At 44.0% G+C, this 24,431-nt stretch overlaps 1 protein-coding gene across 1 annotated transcript; it reads right to left on the bottom strand.

Annotated features, from left to right (window-relative positions):
• On the bottom strand, nucleotides 1–19,627 carry LOC135560271 (proteoglycan 4-like). The gene is made up of 2 exons (XM_065002116.1): nucleotides 19,062–19,627; nucleotides 1–3,663 (listed from the first exon to the last, which is right to left on the bottom strand). The coding sequence occupies exons 1-2, from the start codon at nucleotides 19,443–19,445 to the stop codon at nucleotides 2,581–2,583; spliced, it is 1,467 nt and encodes a 488-aa protein (XP_064858188.1). The 5' UTR covers nucleotides 19,446–19,627; the 3' UTR covers nucleotides 1–2,580.
• Nucleotides 19,628–24,431: the final 4,804 nt, after the last annotated feature.

Below are 24,431 nucleotides of genomic sequence, written 5' to 3'. Positions count from 1 at the left end.
TGGTTTCAGATACAATTTTATCCAACTTTTATTTTTATAAAACACCTGAAAAACATCTGAAAAACAACATTAAACAATGTACACTATATTGATTAAACCAAATGTTTTTCTGTCACTTATATACAACATATGTCACTCCAGGTTAATTTGAGTCCCATAAAACAAAAACAATCAGAAGTGTATTAATGTAAAGTTGGATCCTGTATCAGGTTCTCCTGTCAAACAGTCCAGTCATCAGCTAGCAGGAGAGGCAGAGACACTGATGGAAAGAGGGTGAGTATCCTGACAGCTTGGTAACCAACATGGTCCTGTATATGACCCATGGTCCTGTTTATGACCCATGGTCCTGTTTATGACCCATGGTCCTGTATATGACCCATGGTCCTGTATATGACCCATGGTCCTGTATATGACCCATGGTCCTGTTTATGACCCATGGTCCTGTATATGACCCATGGTCCTGTATATGACCCATGGTCCTGTTTATGACCCATGGTCCTATATATGACCCATGGTCCTGTTTATGACCCATGGTCCTATATATGACCCATGGTCCTGTTTATGACCCATGGTCCTGTTTATGACCCATGGTCCTGTTTATGACCCATGGTCCTGTATATGACCGATGGTCCTGTTTATGACCCATGGTCCTATATATGACCCATGGTCCTGTTTATGACCCATGGTCCTGTATATGACCCATGGTCCTGTTTATGACCCAGGTCCTGTTTATGACCCATGGTCCTGTTTATGACCCATGGTCCTGTTTATGACCCATGGTCCTGTATATGACCCATGGTCCTGTTTATGACCCATGGTCCTGTTTATGACCCATGGTCCTGTTTATGACCCATGGTCCTGTTTATGACCCAGAAAAATCCCCTTGGTTAGGAGAGTCATCCTCATGCCCTCCCTCACTCTAATAATCACCCTGATGGGAGGCTGGATATTTAGCTGACACACTGCATGGCTGGCTGGAAGCAATTCCCGAGTATCGAGTTGGTGCTGAGTTAGGGTTAGGCTGTGTGTGTATATGTGGTGTGTAGTGTCTATGTGTGTCTATGTATGTGTCTATGTATGTGTCTATGTGTGTGTCTATGTGAGTGTCTATGTATGTGTCTATGTGTGTGTCTATGTGAGTGTCTATGTGTGTGTCTATGTGTGTGTCTATGTGTGTGTCTATGTGTGTGTCTATGTATGTGTCTATGTGTCAATGTGTGTGTCTATGTGTGTGTCTATGTGTGTGTCTATGTGTGTGTCTATGTGTGTGTCTATGTGAGTGTCTATGTATGTGTCAATGTGTGTGTCTATGTGTGTGTCTATGTGTGTGTCTATGTGTCTATGTGTGTGTCTATGTGTGTGTCTATGTGTATGTGAGTGTGTGTCTATGTGTGTGTCTATGTGTGTGTCTATGTGTGTGTCTATGTGTGTGTCTATGTGTATGTGAGTGTGTGTCTATGTGTGTGTCTATGTGTGTGTCTATATCCTGTTAATCTCCATGCCTTCCCCACCCCAGCCAATATCCTGCTGATCTCCATGCCTTCCCCACCCCAGCCAATATCCTGCTGATCTCCATGCCTTCCCCACCCCAGCCAATATCCTGCTGATCTCCATGCCTTCCCCACCCCAGCCAATATCCTGTTGATCTCCATGCCTTCCCCACCCCAGCCAATATCCTGCTAATCTCCATGCCTTCCCCACCCCAGCCAATTTCCTGTTAATCTCCATGCCTTCCCCACCCCAGCCAATATCCTGCTAATCTCCATGCCTTCCCCACCCCAGCCAATATCCTGTTAATCTCCATGCCTTCCCCACCCCAGCCAATATCCTGCTAATCTCCATGCCTTCCCCACCCCAGCCAATATCCTGCTAATCTCCATGCCTTCCCCACCCCAGCCAATATCCTGCTAATCTCCATGCCTTCCCCACCCCAGCCAATATCCTGCTAATCTCCATGCCTTCCCCACCCCAGCCAATATCCTGTTAATCTCCATGCCTTCCCCACCCCAGCCAATATCCTGTTAATCTCCATGCGTTCCCCCACGCTAGTCAGTGCCTCCTCCCCATTCCTATCCACCTCCATCCTCCCTAGGTCTGCCAGAGGGAGTCACTTCCTTTAAACAAGCTCGGAAAGAGGTCAAATTCCTGTAGGTTATTCCTCTTCTCCTTCCACCCTTCCTCTTCCCCTCCTCCATTCCTCTCCTCCCTTCACCCTCTACCCTCCCCTCTTTTCCTCCCTCCCTCCACCCCTTCTCTCCTCCTCCCCTCTTCCCCTCCTCCATTCCTCTCCTCCCTTCACCCTCCCCTTCTCTCCTCCCTCCCTCCTTCCCTCCTCTCCTGTTCTCCCTCCACCCCTTCTCTCCTCCTCCCCTCTTCCATTCCTCTCCTCCCTTCACCTTCTACGCTCCCCTTCTCTCCTCCCTCCCTCCTCTCCTGTCCTCCCTTCACCCTCTACCCTCCCCTTCTCTCCTCCCTCCCTCCTCTCCTGTCCTCCCTCTCCTCCCTCCACCCCTTCTCTCCTCCTCCCCTCCTCCCCTCTTCCAGACTGTCTGTATTCCATGTAGAAAATCTAACTCCTGTCTAAAGCTCAATAATCAGTTTCCCTTCATCATCACTACTGCTACTGTCCTCTTGGTCCTCCAGGCTACTACTCTGCACTCCCCCAACCCTGCTCACACAGTCTGCTGTATGGGCCCTAACCCTGCTCAAACAGTCTACCGTAGGGGCCCTAAACCTGCTCACACACTCTGTTGTAGGGGCCCTAACCCTGCTCAAACAGTCTACCGTAGGGGCCCTAACCCTGCTCAAACAGTCTACCGTAGGGGCCCTAAACCTGCTCACACACTCTGTTGTAGGGGCCCTAACCCTGCTCACACACTCTGTTGTAGGGGCCCTAACCCTGCTCAAACAGTCTACTGTAGGGGCCCTAAACCTGCTCACACACTGTGCTGTAGGGACCCTAAACCTGCTCACACACTGTGCTGTAGGGAAGGGGTGTGTCTGTCCTGCCCTGCTGGTATCACTAAAGACTGGGGTGCTGTGGCATACAGTGGGTTCAGGGTCATTTGAAGAGCTGGTCCGTGGTGGGGTCAGGGTGGTGGGGTCAGGGTCATTTGAAGAGCTGGTCCGTGGTGGGGTCAGGGTGGTGGGGTCAGGGTCATTTGAAGAGCTGGTCCGTGGTGGGGTCAGGGTGGTGGGGTCAGGGTCATTTGAAGAGCTGGTCCGTGGTGGGGTCAGGGTGGTGGCGTCAGGGTAATTTGAAGAGCTGGTCCGTGGTGGGGTCAGGGTGGTGGGGTCAGGGTCATTTGAAGAGCTGGTCCGTGGTGGGGTCAGGGTGGTGGGGTCAGGGTCATTTGAAGAGCTGGTCCGTGGTGGGGTCAGGGTGGTGGGGTCAGGGTCATTTGAAGAGCTGGTCCGTGGTGGGGTCAGGGTGGTGGGGTCAGGGTCATTTGAAGAGCTGGTCCGTGGTGGGGTCAGGGTGGTGGGGTCAGGGTCATTTGAAGAGCTGGTCTGTTGGTTATACGACGGGTCTTTTTCTGAAGTTAAGTTGATCTGCTGCTGAGGGGCCTTTGAAAGGTTGTGAGACACGTTGGTTGGTGTCTGATATAGATGACTGTAAAGTGGCAGCGATGTCCAGATGCTGCGACGGGAATCTGCTTCATCCTGCCATAGAGAGAAGTATCAGAGTTTTAGAGTTAGTATATAATCATGGGGAGGAAGGGCAACAGTTCCAGGTCATTCTAGTAGCTCCACAATGTCTTGGATAGTTTAAGAAGGAATGCCAGCAGCCCGAACAGACAGACCATCAGACAGACACATAGATAGTCTACTAACCCAGACTGACCCAGAGCTGTGTCCCAAATAGCAAACATTTCTCTTTATCAAAATCACGTCAAAGTTTGTTGGTCATGTACACATATTTGCAGATGTTATCGCAGGTGCAATGAAATGCTTGTGTTTCTAGCTCCAACACTGCAGGAATAATACCAAGAAAACAATACAAAACTAAAGTAACATACAGTGGGGCAAAAAAGCATTTAGTCAGCCACCAATTGTGCAGGTTCTCCCACTTAAAAAGATGAGAGGCCTGTAATTTTCATCATAAGTACACTTCAACTATGACAGACAAAATGAGAAAAAAAATCCAGAAAATCACATTGTAGGATTCTTTATGAATTTATTTGCAAATTATGATGGAAAATAAGTATTTGGTCAATAACAAAAGTTTCTCAATACTTTGTTATATACCCTTTGTTGGCAATGACAGAGGTCAAACGTTTTCTGTCAGTCTTCACAAGGTTTTCACACACTGTTGCTGGTATTTTGGCCCATTCCTCCATGCAGATCTCCTCTAGAGCAGTGATGTTTTGGGGCTGTTGCTGGGCAACACGGACTTTCAACTCCCTCTAAAGATTTTCTATGGGGTTGAGATCTGAAGGCTGGCTAGGCCACTCCAGGACCTTGAAATGCTTCTTACGAAGCCACTCCTTCGTTGCCCGGGCGGTGTGTTTGGGATCATTGTCATGCTGAAAGACCCAGCCACGTTTCATCTTCAATGCCCTTGCTGATGGAAGGAGGTTTTCACTCAAAATCTCACAATACATGGCCCCATTCATTCTTTCCTTTGCACGGATTAGTTGTCCTGGTCCCTTTGCAGAAAAACAGCCACAAAGCATGATGTTTCCACCCCCATGCTTCACAGTAGGTATGGTGTTCTTTGGATGCAACTCAGCATTCTTTGTCCTCCAAACACGACAAGTTGAGTTTTTACCAAAAAGTTCTATTTTGGTTTCATCTGACCATATGACATTCTCCCAATCTTCTTCTGGATCGTCCAAATGCTCTCTAGCAAACTTCAGACGGGCCTGGACATGTACTGACTTGAGCAGGGGGACACGTCTGGCACTGCAGGATTTGAGTCCCTGGCGGCGTAGTGTGTTATTGATGGTAGGCTTTGTTACTTTGGTCCCAGCTCTCTGCAGGTCATTCACTAGGTCCCCCCGTGTGGTTCTGGGAGTTTTGCTCACCGTTCTTGTGATCATTTTGACCCCACGGGGTGAGATCTTGCGTGGAGCCCCAGATCGAGGGAGATTATCTGTGGTCTTGTATGTCTTCCATTTCCTAATAATTGCTCCCACAGTTGATTTCTTCAAACCAAGCTGCTTACCTATTGCAGATTCAGTCTTCCCAGCCTAGTGCAGGTCTACAATTTTGTTTCTGGTGTACTTTGACAGCTCTTTGGTCTTGGCCATAGTGGAGTTTGGAGTGTGATTGTTTGAGGTTGTGGACAAGTGTCTTTTATACTGATAACAAGTTCAAACAGGTGCCATTAATACAGGTAACGAGTGGAGGACAGAGGAGCCTCTTAAAGAAGAAGTTACGGGTCTGTGAGAGCGAGAAATCTTGCTTGTTTGTAGGTGACCAAATACTTATTTTCCACCATAATTTGCAAATAAATTCATTAAAACGCCTCTCTCATCTTTTTAAGTGGGAGAACTTGCACAATTGGTGGCTGACTAAATACTTTTTTGCCCCACTGTAATCCAAAAATAAAAATGAAGAAATATCAGAACGGGTAGAGTCGGGGTCTGGGGTCAGTCTGTTATATCTGGAGTATTTCTCCTGTCTTATCTGGTGTCCTGTGTGAATTTAAGTATGCTCTCTTTAATTCTCTCTTTCTCTCTCTCGGAGAACCTGAGCCCTAGGACCATGCCTCAGGACTACCTGGCATGATGACTCCTTGCTGTTCCCAGTCCACCTGGCCTTGCTGCTGCTCCAGTTTCAACTGTTCTGCCTGCGGCAATGGAACCCTGACCTGTTCACTGGACGTGCTACCTGTCCCAGACCTGCTGTTTTCAAATCTCTAGAGACAGCAGGAGTGGTAGAGATACTCTTAATGATCATCTATGAAAAGCCAATTGACATTTACTCCTAAGGTGCTGACTTGTTGCACCCTCAACAACTACTGTGATTATTATTATTTGACCATGCTGGACATTTATGAACATTTGAACATCTTGGCAATGTTCTGTTATAATCTCCACCTGGCACAGCCAGAAGAGGACTGGCCACCCCACATAGCCTGGTTCCTCTCTAGGTTTCTTCCTAGGTTCTGGCCTTTCTAGGAAGTTTTTCCTAGCCACCGTGCTTCTACACATGCATTTCTTGCTGTTTGGGGTTTTAGGCTGGGTTTCTGTAGATCGAGAAAATCATAGAATCTTTAACTCTAGACCAGCCAGGCCCCATGTTGTAATGGAACCTTTAACTCTGTGTCTGTGAGTTGTCTGTGTGGGAGAGATGTCTGTTGATAATACTGTGTGTCTGTGTGGGAGAGATGTCTGTGTGGGAGAGATGTCTGTGGATAATACTGTATGTCTGTGTGGGAGAGATGTCTGTGTGGGAGAGATGTCTGTGTGGGAGAGATGTCTGTGTGGGAGAGATGTCTGTGTGGGAGAGATGTCTGTGGATAATACTGTGTGTCTGTGTGGGAGAGATGTCTGTGTGGGAGAGATGTCTGTGGATAATACTGTATGTCTGTGTGGGAGAGATGTCTGTGGATAATACTGTATGTCTGTGTGGGAGAGATGTCTGTGGATAATACTGTGTGTCTGTGTGGGAGGATGTTGCTTTTGTTTATGTTATGGGATTTACTATGAATAATGTATACATTTAAAATATAATTATAACTAACAGAATTCTACCCTGTCTTTCTAGTAAGAAAGGAGTGTATGTGTGTGTCGGAAGAGAACAAAGAGGCGCATTAACCTATGTTTGAACCAACCTGGCTGTAAGGTAGGACAGGGAGGGCCCCCCCAGGGAGGGCCCCCCCAGAGCTCTTGTATCTGGGGAAGACTGGAACTGTCAGCTGAGTGGTAATAAACTGTGGTGAGACTCATGAGAAAATCTCTATGTTGGTGTGTATGTGTGTAGGGTAAGAGAAAGTTATAAAATGAATGTCTTTGTATATGCACAGCAGTGCTCTCGTAAATAAACCTTACTGACTTTTGTAAACTGGCCTCTGAATATTTCATTTCAATAAGAACCTTAAACATTCTTAGTAACAGACAGAGTAATTTAAGTGAAGTTCAGTTTATGAACACTGAGAACAAAATTCTCATAACAATTTGGTCCTTCAAACCGGATCTTAAGATCTATCCTTCCAAGGAACTGCTGAAAACCGGGCAGATCCAGGATCCGTAAGACAAAGACCTGACCTCTGACCTGAGGGTCTATTTCAGGCCAGTGGTGAACTGATACACGACAGAGGTGGTGACGAGATCTAACCTACATTGTTTTTCCCAGTCTACGAGACAAGTTCGGTAATCTTTATTCACAAATTTGGGGGGAATGATTTAAGATATCTTTGATTGGATGTTCTAAAAATGCTTAGAATTAACCATCAATAATAGGTGCTTAATTATTCTGAACAGATACACTACGTTGGTACTTTGTAGTTTAACCAAAATCGATAGGAAGGAAGGCATGTCAGAAAAGACCTGAGGTAAAGTGCACTACCACAAATAAAAAATATCGTAAGGAAGGGATATTAAATAGGTGTTGTTAGAAAGGATGGTCGTTTTGTACAAATAGGATAACTTATGGTTACATTGACATGTGGTAAATTAGTCATAGACCAATAGTAGTTATAGTAGTTATAATATTCAAAAGACATACCTAAATAAAGTCAGAAGATAGTCTATCTGTATATGAGCGATAGATACAGTGCCTTGCGAAAGTATTCGGCCCCCTTGAACTTTGCGACCTTTTGCCACATTTCAGGCTTCAAACATAAAGATATAAAACTGTATTTTTTGTGAAGAATCAACAACAAGTGGGACACAATCATGAAGTGGAACGACATTTATTGGATATTTCAAACTTTTTTAACAAATCAAAAACTGAAAAATTGGGCGTGCAAAGGCACTGTATATTAAAACAGGTGAGGATATACACTAGGCTTGGTGAGAAAGGAAGGTAATTCTATGCGAACAAGATAACTTAACCTATTCAATTCTGAAATAAAGTCCAAAAAAGAGGAGAGGGAAGCCTAATATAGCAGAGTGAAGATACAAGATATTAACTTTAAGACACAACAGAAATAGTTGTGTGGACCTAATGTCCGATCAACAGTCAACTAGATAGATTGACAGTCAACTATATAGATAAAGTTTCTAGAAAGGAGAACACACATCAAACATTATATACACAGATTTTCCAGAATGGCACGAAGGTATCTGCACGCACTACCAATGTAAACTATCTAATGTTGAGACCTAAATGTTAAATTGGCCAATATACATTAGCCGATCTAACAGTAAGACCTAAAAGTAAAACTGGTTGAAGTAATTGACCTAAAAGTAAAACTGGTTGAAGTAATTGATCTAAAGTATATTAGTAGGAAGGGAGGCAAGAACTACCGGAGGCGCGCAGAGGTTTGACCATTCCACGAAAAGAGACACACACATAGTCAGGCAGAAGAGCAACTATAGTAGCTAGGTAACGGTAAACGGTACATACATAGATCATAGAAAATCAAATCAAATCTAATTTTATTTGTCACATACACATGGTTAGCAGATATTAATGTGAGTGTAGCGAAATGCTTGTGCTTCTAGTTCCGACAATGCAGTAATAACCAACAAGTAATCTAGCTAACAATTCCAAAACTACTACCTTATAGACACAAGTGTAAGGGGATAAAGAATCTGTACATAAAGATATATGAATGAGTGATGGTACAGAGCGGCATAGGCAAGATACAGTAGATGGTATTGAGTGCAGTATATACATATGAGATGAGTATGTAAACAAAGTGGCATAGTTAAAGTGGCTAGTGATACATGTATTACATAAGGATGCAGTAGATGATATAGAGTACAGTATATACGTATGCATATGAGATGAATAATGTAGGGTATGTAAACATTATATTAGGTAGCATTGTTTAAAGTGGCTAGTGATATATTTTACATCATTTCCCATCAATTCCCATTATTAAAGTGGCTGAAGTTGAGTCAGTGTGTTGGCAGCAGCCACTCAATGTTAGTGGTGGCTGTTTAACAGTCTGATGGCCTTGAGATAGAAGCTGTTTTTAGTCTCTCGGTCCCAGCTTTGATGCACCTGTACTGACCTCGCCTTCTGGATGATAGCGGGGTGAACAGGCAGTGGCTTGGGTGGTTGTTGTCCTTGATGATCTTTATGGCCTTCCTGTGACATCGGGTGGTGTAGGTGTCCTGGAGGGCAGGTAGTTTGCCCCCAGTGATGCGTTGTGCAGACCTCACTACCCTCTGGAGAGCCTTACGGTTGTGGGCGGAGCAGTTGCCGTACCAGGCGGTGATACAGCCCGACAGGATGCTCTCGATTGTGCATCTGTAGAAGTTTGTGAGTGCTTTTGGTGACAAGCGGAATTTCTTCAGCCTCCTGAGGTTGAAGAGGCGCTGCTGCGCCTTCTTCACGATGCTGTCTGTGTGGGTGGACCAATTCAGTTTGTCTGTGATGTGTACGCCGAGGAACTTAAAACTTACTATCCTCTCCACTACTGTTCCATCAATGTGGATAGGGGGGTGTTCCCTCTGATGTTTCCCGAAGTCCACAATCATCTCCTTAGTTTAGTTGACGTTGAGTGTGAGGTTATTTTCCTGACACCACACTCCGAGGGCCCTCACCTCCTACCTGTAGGCCGTCTCGTCGTTGTTGGTAATCAAGCCTACCACTGTTGTGTCGTCCGCAAACTTGATGATTGAGTTGGAGGCGTGCGTGGCCACGCAGTCATGGGTGAACAGGGAGTACAGGAGAGGGCTCAGAACGCACCCTTGTGGGGCCCCAGTGTTGATCAGCGGGGTGGAAATGTTGTTGCCTACCCTCACCACCTGGGGGCGGCCCGTCAGGAAGTCCAGTACCCAGTTGCACAGGGCGGGGTCGAGACCCAGGGTCTCGAGCTTGATGACGAGCTTGGAGGGCACTATGGTGTTAAATGCCGAGCTGTAGTCGATGAACAGCATTCTCACATAGGTATTCCTCTTGTCCAGATGGGTTAGGGCAGTGTGCAGTGTGGTTGAGATTGCATCGTCTGTGGACCTATTTGGGCGGTAAGCAAATTGGAGTGGGTCTAGGGTGTCAGGTAGGGTGGAGGTGATATGGTCCTTGACTAGTCTCTCAAAGCACTTCATGATGACGGAAGTGAGTGCTACAGGGGGCGGTAGCCGTTTAGCTCAGTTACCTTAGCTTTCTTGGGAACATGAACAATGGTGGCCCTCTTGAAGCATGTGGGAACAACAGACTGGGATAGGGGTGATTGAATATGTCCGTAAACACACCAGCCAGCTGGTCTGCGCATGCTCTGAGGGCGCGGCTGGGGATGCCGTCTGGGCCTGCAGCCTTGCGAGGGTTGACACATTTAAATGTTTTCCTCACGTCGGCTGCAGTGAAGGAGAGTCCGCATGTTTTAGTTGCGGGCCGTGTCAGTGGCACTGTATTGTCCTCAAAGCGGGCAAAAAAGTTATTTAGTCTGCTTGGGAGCAAGACATCCTGGTCCGTGACTGGGCTGGTTTTCTTTTTGTAATCCGTGATTGACTGTAGACCCTGCCACATACCTCTTGTGTCTGAGCCGTTGAATTGAGATTCTACTTTGTCTCTGTACTGACGCTTAGCTTGTTTGATTGCCTTGCGGAGGGAATAGTTACACTGTTTGTATTCGGTCATGTTTCCGGTCACCTTGCCCTGATTAAAAGCAGTGGTTCGGGCTTTCAGTTTTACACGAATGCTGCCATCAATCCACGGTTTCTGGTTTGGGAATGTTTTAATCGTTGCTATGGGAACGACATCTTCAACGCACGTTCTAATGAACTCGCTCACCGAATCAGCGTATTCGTCAATGTTGTCTGACGCAATACGAAACATATCCCAGTCCACGTGATGGAAGCAGTCTTGGAGTGTGAAATCAGATTGGTCGGACCAGCGTTGAACAGACCTCAGCGCGGGAGCTTCTTGTTTTAGTTTCTGTCTGTAGGCAGGGATCAACAAAATGGAGTCGTGGTCAGCTTTTCTGAAAGGAGGGCGGGGCAGGGCCTTATATGCGTCGCGGAAGTTAGAATAGCAGTGATCCAAGGTTTTTCCAGCCCTGGTTGCGCAATCGATATGCTGATAAAATTTAGGGAGTCTTGTTTTCAGATTAGCCTTGTTAAAATCTCCAGCTACAATGAATGCAGCCTCCGGATGAATGGATTCCAGTTTACAAAGAGTCAAATAAAGTTTGTTCAGAGCCATCGATGTGTCTGCTTGGGGGGGAATATATACGGCTGTGATTATAATCGAAGAGAATTCCCTTGGTAGATAATGCGGTCGACATTTGATTGTGAGGAATTCTAAATCAGGTGAACAGAAGGACTTGAGTACCTGTATGTTATGATCACACCACGTCACGTTAACCATGAAGCATACGCCCCCGCCCCTCTTCTAACAGGAAAGATGTTTGTTTCTGTCTGCGCGATTTGTGGAGAAACCAGTTGGGTTGTGCCGTGGCGGAGATCTTTGTGGGCTATACTCGGCCTTATCTCAGGATGGTAAGTTGGTGGTTGAAGATATCCCTCTAGTGGTGTGGGGGCTGTGCTTTGGCAAAGTGGGTGGGGTTATATCCTTCCTGTTTGGCCCTGTCCGGGGGCGTCCTCGGATGGGGCCACAGTGTCTCCTGACCCCTCCTGTCTCAGCCTCCAGTATTTATGCTGCAGTAGTTTATGTGTCGGGGGGCTAGGGTCAGTTTGTTATATCTGGAGTACTTCTCCTGTCCTATTCGGTGTCCTGTGTGAATCTAAGTGTGCGTTCTCTAATTCTCTCCTTCTTTCTTTCTTTCTCTCTCTCGGAGGACCTGAGCCCTAGGACCATGCCCCAGGACTACCTGACATGATGACTCCTTGCTGTCCCCAGTCCACCTGGCCATGCTGCTGCTCAAGTTTCAACTGTTCTGCCTTACTATTATTCAACCATGCTGGTCATTTATGAACATTTGAACATCTTGGCCACGTTCTGTTATAATCTCCACCCGGCACAGCCAGAAGAGGACTGGCCACCCCACATATGCTCTCTCTAATTCTCTCTTTATTTCTCTCTCTCGGAGGACCTGAGCCCCAGGACCGTGCCCCAGGACTACCTGACATGATGACTCCTTGCTGTCCCCAGTCCACCTGACTGTGCTGCTGCTCCAGTTTCAACTGTTCTGCCTTATTATTATTCAACCATGCTGGTCATTTATGAACATTTGAACATCTTGGTCATGTTCTGTTATAATCTCTACCCGGCACAGCCAGAAGAGGACTGGCCACCCCACATAGCCTGGTTCCTCTCTAGGTTTCTTCCTAGGTTTTGGCCTTTCTAGGGTGTTTTTCCTAGCCACCGTGCTTTTACACCTGCATTGTTTGCTGTTTGGGGTTTTAGGCTGGGTTTCTGTACAGCACTTTGAGATATCAGCTGATGTACGAAGGGCTATATAAATACATTTGATTTGATTTGATTTGGCTGCACTGACTCCGATAGCGTCTCTCCAGTGAGCCATGTTTCCGTGCAAAGAATGTTACAGTCTCTGATGTCCCTCTGGAATGCTACCCTTGCTCGGATTTCATCAACCTTGTTGTCAAGAGACTGGACATTGGCGAGAAGAATGCTAGGGAGTGGTGCACGATGTGCCCGTCTCCGGAGTCTGACCAGAAGACCGCTCCGTTTCCCCCTTTTACAAAGTCGTTTTTTTGGGGTCGCTGGCTGGGATCCATTCCGTTGTCCTGGGTGAAAGGCAGAACACAGGATCCGCTTCGCGAAAGTCATATTCTTGGTCGTACTGATGGTGAGTTGACGCAGCTTTTATGTTCAGTAGTTCTTCTCGACTGTATGTAATGAAACCTATGATGACCTGGGGTACCAATGTAAGCAATAACACGTAAAAAAACAAAAACTGCATAGTTTCCTAGGAACGCGAAGCGAGGCGGCCATCTCTGTCAGCGCCGGAAGTCAATATATACACATAGATAGTGATAAATACCATCGTGACTAGTGACGGCAAGGATTTATCAAACATGGGTAGTAAATCTTCAAAGGAGGTCCCGTAATTAACGGGAGATGAGCGCTATATGGAGCAAAAGGATAAAATAAATGTCTATTTCGGTTTAAAGTGGAGAAAGAAGTATGAATCTGACGGACGTTTAAATAAAGAAAAACTGGAATCAATGATTAAAAAAATAAATAGGGTTTGTGGGGAGAGAAGCAACGGACAGAAGGGCTCGACACCGCCCGTGTTAGCCGAAGCGAGGAAGAGATCAGGGGGAGAAAAGAAAAAGGGAAATACCAGGGAAAGAAGATGTAGGTTGCCAGGAACAGAAAACGAGAATTCCCACGGCTCCTCTGGAGGCTCCTCATAAGCCTAAATTGTATCCCTCTCTGGCCGATCGGGCGTGGAGAGATGTTGATGAAATAGTGGTGGTGAGGATACGGCAGCAGGTGCTACCCGCACAACCACCACCCCCATATGTGGAGCCTGCTGGAGCCGAGGGAGGGATAATAGAGGTAGAGAAAGGGAAAAAGTTGAGAAAAGTGGATAGAGACAGTCAAAAGAAAGGGGGAGATAGATGCTTTAACAGTAACGACCCGGGTCATTTTGAGATCGTGAGGCACCGGGTAAACACCGCAATAAAGTATTGATCACCGAGACTGTAAACAGAGAGAACAGGTTGAGTCAGAGCATCTGTCCGTAACTATTGGGGTAATTGTACACAAACATAAAGGAGGCCTTAAGGGGAAGGGACCTAAGAGGGAAGGAAAAAAATGGACAGGATCAGAAAATGATAGAAAATGTTTCAATTGCAAGGAGACAGGACATTTAGCCCGGGAGTATAATGCTCCCTGCAAACATTGTGACCGAGTAGGACACAACCACCGAGATTACAATTCAACTAAGGGGAAGGTCAGGTGCGACAATCGGGAGAAAAAGAGAGAGGCAGAGACAATGAGAGCGAGATTAATGAGAATCCTCGCTGGGGAAACGCTTGGACCTTTAAATTAGGACTATTTTCTGGAAATTGTCTCGGTGACGGAGTTTGTGACTACAGACAATTATAATAATAGGGTTGTTGGCGGGGAGGCTCTGTCATTTAAATTGTGATGATGGTTCAGTGGTTAAATAGCTGCCTTCCAAGCTTGAGACCAGAGTTCGGTTTCCCGGTAAATGCTCTGACTAAAATCTGAGTTTTTGATTGTAATTAAATTATATATATGTTTTGCCTGGAAAGATACAGTCGCTAGTGTTTGTATAAGACATAAACTGAAAGTTTGAATAGCTTGTTTGGTTTAAATTGATAGAAGGGATAAATTCAACTTTTTTAATAGATTGTTTAGGTTAAATTGAGAGACTAATTCATTCAAAATAATAGCAAATTTTGATGCAAGACTGTGTCTGTTATATAAATGATCTGCTGGAATGAGAATGGAGTCGTGTTCAAAATGCTGAATCATAGAGGAGACAGTTACCTAAATCTAATGAATTCTAAATAATAACGAAAAGACAATTACGCCATTCGAAATGTTGTTATTCTTATGGATAGACTGACATACATTGTACATTTAGCGAAGTACATGGTACTTTTAAATTTTGGAGTAGAGAAAGTTGAAACGTTTGATTTTACTTTTACGATAGAACTCAATCCGAGGTATATTTTGACCTAGAGGCAGGTTGAATTGTTGCTTGATAACATAAAAGTGCCTCATTACGTTGAATACACAATAACGTTTCTCAAATTGATTTGACCGTTGTTTAGGTACAGACTCCCACTCTCTCTTTTCTGTACTTTTGGCAGTACAATTTTGATTGAGAGATGTTGATTGATGTTGTAAGTTCTATTCAAGATCCAACATTTGTGATGAATTGGGTTTGGCTCGTCGAACCCGTACTACTGCTGCTGCAGTCAGCCAATTCGCTGAAGTTGCTGCTGCCTGGGCACACGGGCTGAGCGCCTGTTGCTGACATCACTCACAAGGCACTTTTGCAGCTAGGCAATGATGTTGAGACTGAGGGTGAGAGAGAACATTGTTTGTGTCATTAGGAGGGAAAATGCGTGCGTTACAGCTTTGAGTCACTTTTCAAAAGTTGCTAAAAGTTCCAAATACATTTTTAAAAGTAGCTAAATTTGTCAGGGTAGTCTGAAAAGATGCTAAAACTAGCAACACAATTTCTAGGTGGGCATCACTGGTTGGTGGCGCTCACTGGGCTGGAAGAGGTCTGAATAGTTGCATCATAAAAGTATTGTAATAGTTCCCTGTTGTTGATTTTTGGTTTGACTGTTTAGGTAACACCAGTGAAACTTAACAGGAAGTTAAGGTATACTAATTACGTGGAACCATGACAGGTCCGCAAAGTGGATTGCAGTTTGAGTTGATTTTATTTTAAAGGGACAGTGCACGTTTATCACAGTTGTTTGTGTGGGTCTAATGGCAGAGTATTCCCATCAAGCATTTTGGGGAGACGATTTGGAGAAAGATTGAATGAGTTACATGGATCATTGAGTAAATTTAAAACTAAAGATTGGAGGGAGTACATTTTCATTTTCCAAGAGACATGTTATCTTAAAGGGATACACTCACATATGGAATACTAGAAGTTTTGTTTTCTGAGTTTTAAATAAACATGTGAATTATTTAGATAAAGGGTTCTTTAATATGTCTAATATAGACTGTAAAAGGGTGGTATAACCTTTGACCTCCATCATGGCTTTCCCCTGTGGTCGGATCAGCCTCAGGGGAGGGCCATTTGGATAATGAATGTGTGGTCATTTGTGATAATGATTTTAAGGTAAATTGAGTAATTGTTAATTATGATGGAGTTTATAGCTCTTTGACAAACTTGTAGTTTGAACCACAGAGGACTAAGAAATGGTATAGCCTTGGACTAAGAGCAGACTTTCTCTCTGAGTCTCTCCTCCGATGGCTATAAGGGTACAGTAATTTCTCTTTGTGGAGGGTTCCAGAGTAGTAACTGTGATCTGGTAATGTTATTTGAACATTTTGTTTTATCTTTTGACCGGTAGTAGGATGTTTTATATATATACGGACGACCAAGGGAGAATTGGACATGTGGAGAATGAAAGGGGTGCTCCTACATGATAATGTCAGACATAAGGATCATTGACTAATCTTACCTAAGTCATTGTTTAGAGATGCGGCAAGGTTGTTACCTGGGCAGAGCCAGGTATCAAAGGGGGGATGTGTAAATTGTGGCCTAGGATAGGATGGGGCCTAGGGGGGCCTAGGATAGGACACTTTGTGGCCTATTGGATAATAAACAAATTTAAACATTTAAAATTCTAGCTAACAAGTAGGCATAGAAGTTGAAGATAGAACAATTAAGACGACTGTTTTTTTTAATCAAACCTGTATGCCCAAGAATGTATGCATTACAGGTGAATTACAGGAGAAGGTGATTCACTCAATCCAGTCCCTGAGGAGAATAGAGGGGAAGCAGCCCCGTTGGGAGGGGCCGTACCAAGTACTCCTGGTGACAGCCTTCACGGTGAGAATAGCTGAAGGAGCTACCTGGGTTCATATCACACATTCCGAGAGGGTAAGACACCCTGACACCGTCGAACAATCACAGAGTTAGGAGCAGAACCGAAACCAACAAGGTCCGGGGGTTAACTCTCTAACGACGATTCCCTAAACCCGACCTTTCGTCCCTGTGTGTGTTCATAGAAGTGGTAGTGTGGGTTGGCCTCTGGCTGATGATATGTTCTCTGGGAGGGGGTGAGGCTTTACAGGAGTGCTAATTGGTCTGAGCTGTCTTATTGTGGGAGCAATATTCCTAAATACACCATGACCCATCCGAGAATTCAGAAGGTAGTAACTTGACACATAGTTAGACGATGAGGATTTTGTATTAACCAAGCATAAGAGATCACTTGATCTGGATAAACAGGGAGTGTAGTGAAGGTAAAGGTTTCAGTTGACACCACCCTAGTGCCATTCCGGGTAGAAGAAGTTAGGGCAGATGATAGCTCTATAGTCAGCCAGAATACAAGCAGAGCCCCTGATAAAGCAGATACTGACCGTGGAGTCGTCCAGAGCCAAAGGCCGGTGTGCACAGACGAAAGATCTTTAGGAAGTGATTGAGGTGGAAACTGGTTAGAATGGATTCAGTTTACAGCCAGATCAGTAGGGAAAGAGAAGGCTATGCCTGCGCCACAGCAAAACCTCAGCTGACAACCATTCCCTTTGATGGAATTGATGCACCCAGGGGAATGGCCTGAATGGTAAAGCTGTTCATGAAGGCAGGGAAGCCAGACAATGACAGTTGCATTGATCTGCATTATCTATATCCCCATGTACCCAAGGACATCCAGATTCCCCCTTTCACAGTTACAGGAGGACATTATTATTGTATGGCTCGCTGCATCACACACGGACGGGACGTAGGGGAAGTAAGAACATGCAATAGGACAGAGAATTTTACAACCGGCAAGACAATGAGAGGCTCGACTGGCAGATGGAAAGGCCTAGAGTGGATGTCTAATGGTTTGTGGAGGTATGAGACTGTAACCTAACCTGCCTACCAATTGGACCGGTAGTTGTGCACTAGTGCAGTTAGGCATGCCCTTCATCCTTACCCAGAGCCAGGTAGAAGAGAGAGAAGGAGGGCTCTGTCAGGATCTTTTGACCCTAGAGTTTACATTGATAGCATTGGAGTTACAAGGGGTTTACCTGGTGAGTTCTGGATTGAATCAAGCATCTTTTGGTGATAAGAGCTGCAACTAGGTTGATGGGATGTCAGAATAGAATAGCCTTGAATATGTTACTGGCTGAAAAGGGTGGGGGGGTGTATGAGGTTCGGAGCAGAATGTTGTACTTTCATCCCCGATAACACAGCTCCAGACGGATCAGTGACCAAGGCCCTGGCAGAGAACTCTGGGGTAGATAATTGGTTTGATAGTGTGTTAGGGAAATTAATAAATGTCATGGTCACTGTGTTTTGGGTAACCTTCACCTGTGTGACTGTGTTAGTTTTGTACGGATGTTGTGAGAAAGGTTCTCATTTCCACAACTCTGGAGAAATCGATGAGACAACAGATATGGACCGATCCCGAGTACTGACCAGTGGAATGATGAATACATGACCCCAGACCTAGCGGATGGATCCGGCTCATTCACTTACGAGGAGCTTATGTTTGATGAGACCATTTTTTGATGTTTAGGTTTTTTCTTGTATTGATGTTTAGACTGTTTCTTTGATGAAGATTATAACGAAAATCCCGATAAGAAGAGTTATGATTCTGATGTAGACCTAGAACAGTCATTGTAAATATTGATTTGTTAGGTTGATTTTGGAGAACAGTACATATATCTAATACAAATAGATAGACGTGTGATTTTTATATTTGGTCAAAGTGTGGATTGTTATGGGATTTATTATGAATAATGACTAAATGATGTATACATTTAACGTAGAATTATAACTAACAGAATTCTACCCTGTATTTCTATTAGTGATAAATAATGTTTGTTCATTAGGAAGGGGTTATGTAGCATAGACCTAGGAAGAAAGGAGTGTATGTGTGTGTCGGAAGAGAACAAAGAGGCGCATTAACCTATGTTTGAACCAACCTGGCTGTGAGGTAGGACAGGGAGGCCCCCCCCAGGGAGGGCCCCCCCCAGAGCTCTTGTATCTGGGGAAGACTGGAACTGTCAGCTGAGTGGTAATAAACTGTGTTGAGACTCATGAGAAAATCCCTATGTAGGTGTGTATGTGTGTAGGGTAAGAGAAAGTTATAAAAGGAATGTCTTTATGCACAGCAGCGCTCTCGTAAATAAACCTTACTGACTATTGTAAACTGGCCTCTGAATATTTCATTTCAATAAGAACCTTACAAATTCTTAGTAACAGACAGAGTAATTTAAGTGAAGTTCAGTTTATGAACACTGAGAACAAAATTCTCATAACAGTTTCATACAGTTGTCAGCAGGATTAAGGTCTGGTTCTAGTGAAAGTATTCTTGATTGATAGATGCATAGACAGATAGACACATCGCTTGACTTACCTCTCCTCTAAACCCATCAGAGGTATGGCCAGGTGTTTCCGTTGTCTCCTCACTCTCTTCCAACACTTCTTCCCCCTCTTCTCTCTCCTCCCTCTCCTTGAACACCTCCCTGTCCTCCCTCTTTTCAAACACCTGTTCCCTCTTCTCCCTCTCTTCTCTCTCATCTCTCTCCTCCCTCTCTTCCAACCCCTCTTCTAACACCTCTTTCCTCTTCTCCCTCTCATCCCTTTCATCTCTCTCCTCCCTCTCTTCCAACCCCTCTTCTAACACCTCTTTCCTCTTCTCCCTCTCATCCCTTTCTTCTCTCTCATCTCTCTCCTCCCTCTCTTCCAACACCTCTTCCCTCTCTTCCAACACCTCTTCCCTCTCCTCCCTCTCATCCATCTCATCCCTCTCCACCCACTCCTCCAACACCTCTTCCCTCTCCCCCCTCTCCTCTAACACCTCTTCATCTTTCAGACTCGTTCTTCTGGAGTCTTCCTCCTCCTCATCTCCTCCTCTCTTCTCCACCTCATCTCCTCCTCTGTCACAGCTCTTCTTGGTTCCTTTAGGACAAACCAGTTTAGTAAGACATTAGAGACAGTATGATTAGACATTAGAGACAGTATGATTAGACATTAGAGACAGAGACAGTATAATTAGACATTAGAGACAGTATGATTAGACATTAGAGACATTAGAGACAGTATGATTAGACATTAGAGACAGTATGATTAGACATTAGAGACAGTATGATTAGACATTAGAGACAGTATGATTAGACATTGGAGACAGTTTAATAAAACATTAGAGACAGTATGATTAGACAGAGACAGTTTAATAAAACATTAGAGACAGTATGATTAGACAGAGACAGTTTAATAAAACATTAGAGACAGTATGATTAGACAGAGACAGTTTAATAAAACATTAGAGACAGTATGATTAGATATTAGAGACAGTATGATTAGATATTAGAGACAGTATGATTAGACATTAGAGACAGTATGATTAGACATTAGAGACAGTATGATTAGATATTAGAGACAGTATGATTAGACATTAGAGACAGTTTAATAAAACATTAGAGACAGTATAATTAGACATTAGAGACAGTATGATTAGACATTAGAGACATTAGAGACAGTATGATTAGACATTAGAGACAGTATGATTAGACATTAGAGACAGTATGATTAGACATTAGAGACAGTATGATTAGACATTAGAGACAGTATGATTAGACATTGGAGACAGTTTAATAAAACATTAGAGACAGTATGATTAGACAGAGACAGTTTAATAAAACATTAGAGACAGTATGATTAGACAGAGACAGTTTAATAAAACATTAGAGACAGTATGATTAGACATTAGAGACAGTATGATTAGACATTAGAGACAGTATGATTAGACATTAGAGACAGTATGATTAGACATTAGAGACAGTATGATTAGACATTAGAGACAGTTTAATAAAACATTAGAGACAGTATGATTAGACAGAGACAGTTTAATAAAACATTAGAGACAGTATGATTAGACATTAGAGACAATATGATTAGACATTAGAGACAGTATGATCAGACATTAGAGACAGTATGATTAGACATTAGAGACAGTATGATTAGACATTAGAGACAGTATGATTAGATATTAGAGACAGTATGATTAGACATTAGAGACAGTATGATTAGACATTAGAGACAGTATGATTAGACATTAGAGACAGTATGATTAGACATTAGAGACATTAGAGACAGTATGATTAGACATTAGAGACAGTATGATTAGATATTAGAGACAGTATGATTAGACATTAGAGACAGTATGATTAGACATTAGAGACAGTATGATTAGACATTAGAGACAGTATGATTAGACATTAGAGACATTAGAGACAATATGATTAGACATTAGAGACATTAGAGACAGTATGATTAGACATTAGAGACAGTATGATTAGACATTAGAGACATTAGAGACAATATGATTAGACATTAGAGACATTAGAGACAGTATGATTAGACATTAGAGACAGTATGATTAGACATTAGAGACAGTATGATTAGACATTAGAGACAGTATGATTAGACATTAGAGACAGTATGATTAGACATTAGAGACAGTATGATTAGACATTAGAGACATTAGAGACAGTATGATTAGACATTAGAGACATTAGAGACAATATGATTAGACATTAGAGACATTAGAGACAGTATGATTAGACATTAGAGACAGTATGATTAGACATTAGAGACAGTATGATTAGACATTAGAGACAGTATGATTAGACATTAGAGACAGTATGATTAGACATTAGAGACAGTATGATTAGACATTAGAGACAGTTTAATAAGACATTAGAGAAACATTAGAGACAGTTTAATAAAACATTAGAGACAGTATGATTAGACATTAGAGACAGTATGATTAGACATTAGAGACAGTATGATTAGACATTAGAGACAGTTTAATAAAACATTAGAGACAGTATGATTAGACATTAGAGACAGTATGATTAGACATTAGAGACAGTTTAATAAAACATTAGAGACAGTATGATTAGACATTAGAGACAGTTTAATAAAACATTAGGGACAGTATGATTAGACATTAGAGACAGTTTAATAAGACATTAGAAAAATATAAATAAGACAATAGAGATAGTATGATTAGTATTGTATTTCATATTAGTTTGAAAGAGCCCTATGGCCTTGGCTATACTGATATTATCAGCCATCTCCTGTCTCAACACGTAGGTTCACAGACAACTACTGCTACAGACTGCTACAGACTACTACAGACAGCTACAGACTGCTACAGACAGCTGCAGACAGCTACAGACAGCTACAGACATCTACAGACTGCTGCAGACAGCTACAGACAGCTACCACCTGCTACTGAATGCTACAGGCAGCTACAGACTGCTACAGACTGCTACAGACTGCTACGGATTGCTGTAGACTGCTGTAGACTGCTACAGAATGCTACAGACTGCTACAGACAGCTACCACCTGCTACAGACTGCTGTAGACTGCTACAGAATGGTACAGAATGCTACAGACTTCTACAGACAGCTACAGACAGCTAGAGACTGTAGTAGACAGCTGCAAACAGCAGTAGATAGCTACGAACTGCTACAGACAGCAGTAGACAGCTACAGACTGCTACGGACTGCTGTAGACTGCTGTAGACTGCTACAGAATGCTACAGACTGCTACAGACAGCTACCACCTGCTACAGACTGCTGTAGACTGCTACAGAATGGTACAGAATGCTACAGACTTCTACAGACAGCTATAGACTGTAGTAGACAGCTGCAAACAGCAGTAGATAGCTACGAACTGCTACAGACAGCAGTAGACAGCTACAGACTGCTACAGACAGCAGTAGACAGGTACAGACTGCTACAGACTGCTACAGACAGCAGTAGACAGCTACAGACTGCTACAGACAGTTGCAGACAGCTAGACTGCTACAGACAGCTACAGACAGCTACAGACAGCTACAGACTGCAGTAGACAGCTGCAGACAGCAGTAGATAACTACAGACTGCAGTAGACAGTTGCAGACAGCTAGACTGCTACAGACAGCTACAGACAGCTACAGACTGCAGTAGACAGCTGCAGACAGCAGTAGATAGCTACAGACTGCTACAGACAGCAGTAGACAGCTACAGACTGCTACAGACAGCAGTAGACTGCTACAGACTGCTACAGACAGCAGTAGACTGCTACAGACAGCTACAGACAGCTACAGACTGCAGTAGACAGCTGCAGACAGCAGTAGATAGCTACAGACTGCTACAGACAGCAGTAGACAGCTACAGACAGCTACAGACTGCTACAGACAGCTACAGACTGCTACAGACTTCTACAGACAGCAGTAGACAGCTGCAGGCAGCAGTAGATAGCTACAGACTGCTACAGACAGCAGTAGACAGCTACAGACAGCTACAGACTGCTACAGACAGCTACAGACTGCTACAGACTTCTACAGACAGCAGTAGACAGCTGCAGGCAGCAGTAGATAGCTACAGACTGCTACAGACAGCAGTAGACAGCTACAGACTGCTACAGACTGCTACAGACAGCTACAGACTGCTACAGACTTCTACAGACAGCAGTAGACAGCTGCAGACAGCAGTAGATAGCTACAGACTGCTACAGACAGCAGTAGACAGCTACAGACAGCTACAGACAGCAGTAGACAGCTACAGACAGCTACAGACAGCTACAGACAGCTACAGACTGCTACAGACTTCTACAGACAGCAGTAGACAGCTACAGACTGCTACAGACAGCGGTAGACAGCTGCAGACAGCTACAGACTGCTACAGACTGCTACAGACTGCTGCAGACAGCTACAGACAGCTACAGACAGCTACAGACAGCAGTAGACAGCTACAGACTGCTACAGACTGCAACAGACAGCTACAGACTGCTACAGAGAGCTGCAGACTGCAACAGACAGCTACAGACTGCTACAGAGAGCTGCAGACTGCTACAGACAGCTACAGACTGCTACAGACTGCAACAGACAGCTACAGACTGCTACAGACAGCAGTAGACAGCTACAGACTGCTACAGACAGCTACAGACAACTACAGACTGCTACATACTGCTACAGACAGCAGTAGACAGCTACAGACTGCTACAGACAGCAGTAGATAGCTACAGACTGCTACATACTGCTACAGACAGCAGTAGACAGCTACAGACTGCTACAGACAGCTACAGACAGCTACAGACAACTACAGACGGCTACATACTGCTACAGACAGCAGTAGACAGCTACAGACTGCTACAGACAGCAGTAGATAGCTACAGACTGCTACAGACAGCAGTAGATAGCTACAGACTGCTACAGACAGCAGTAGATGTTGGAGCAAACCATTGACGAAAGCTCAGCATTGCATGTAGATAGGTTTGGCTGCTAGGCTGAAGTAGCAAGGACATGCACATTAAGAGAAGATGATATCCAGGCCATATGACACCCAGACCATGCTCTATTTTTGTAGGAATACATTAACCAAGACCAAACGTGCATTCATGACAGCTGAACGTGCTGTGGTCAGCAGGGTACAGGAAGAAAGATGTAGGCAAGATAACTGATGACTAACACGTAAAACATAGGCGTGCAGTATATACATTATTTTTAGAACATGGAAAGAGTTCTGCCATCGTTGTAACCAAAAGCATATACTAAGGGGGAGTTACTTTATTTACATATGTGATGTACACAAATACTATGTGTGTATAAAAGCAGAACCAGTGCTAAGAAGCGGCGGCTATTCCGCGGACCAGCACGGCTTTTTAATAACTTGTATTAAAGGCTACATTGGATTCAAAAGTTCTTCTGAGAGTATTATATTTCTGAAACAAT

Source organism: Oncorhynchus nerka, linkage group LG15 (assembly GCF_034236695.1).
Source record: "Oncorhynchus nerka isolate Pitt River linkage group LG15, Oner_Uvic_2.0, whole genome shotgun sequence".
In the NCBI taxonomy this organism is placed as follows: Eukaryota; Metazoa; Chordata; class Actinopteri; order Salmoniformes; family Salmonidae; genus Oncorhynchus; species Oncorhynchus nerka.
The sequence above is the reverse complement of the archived record's forward strand: the minus strand, read 5'-3'. Positions and strand labels throughout refer to the sequence as shown.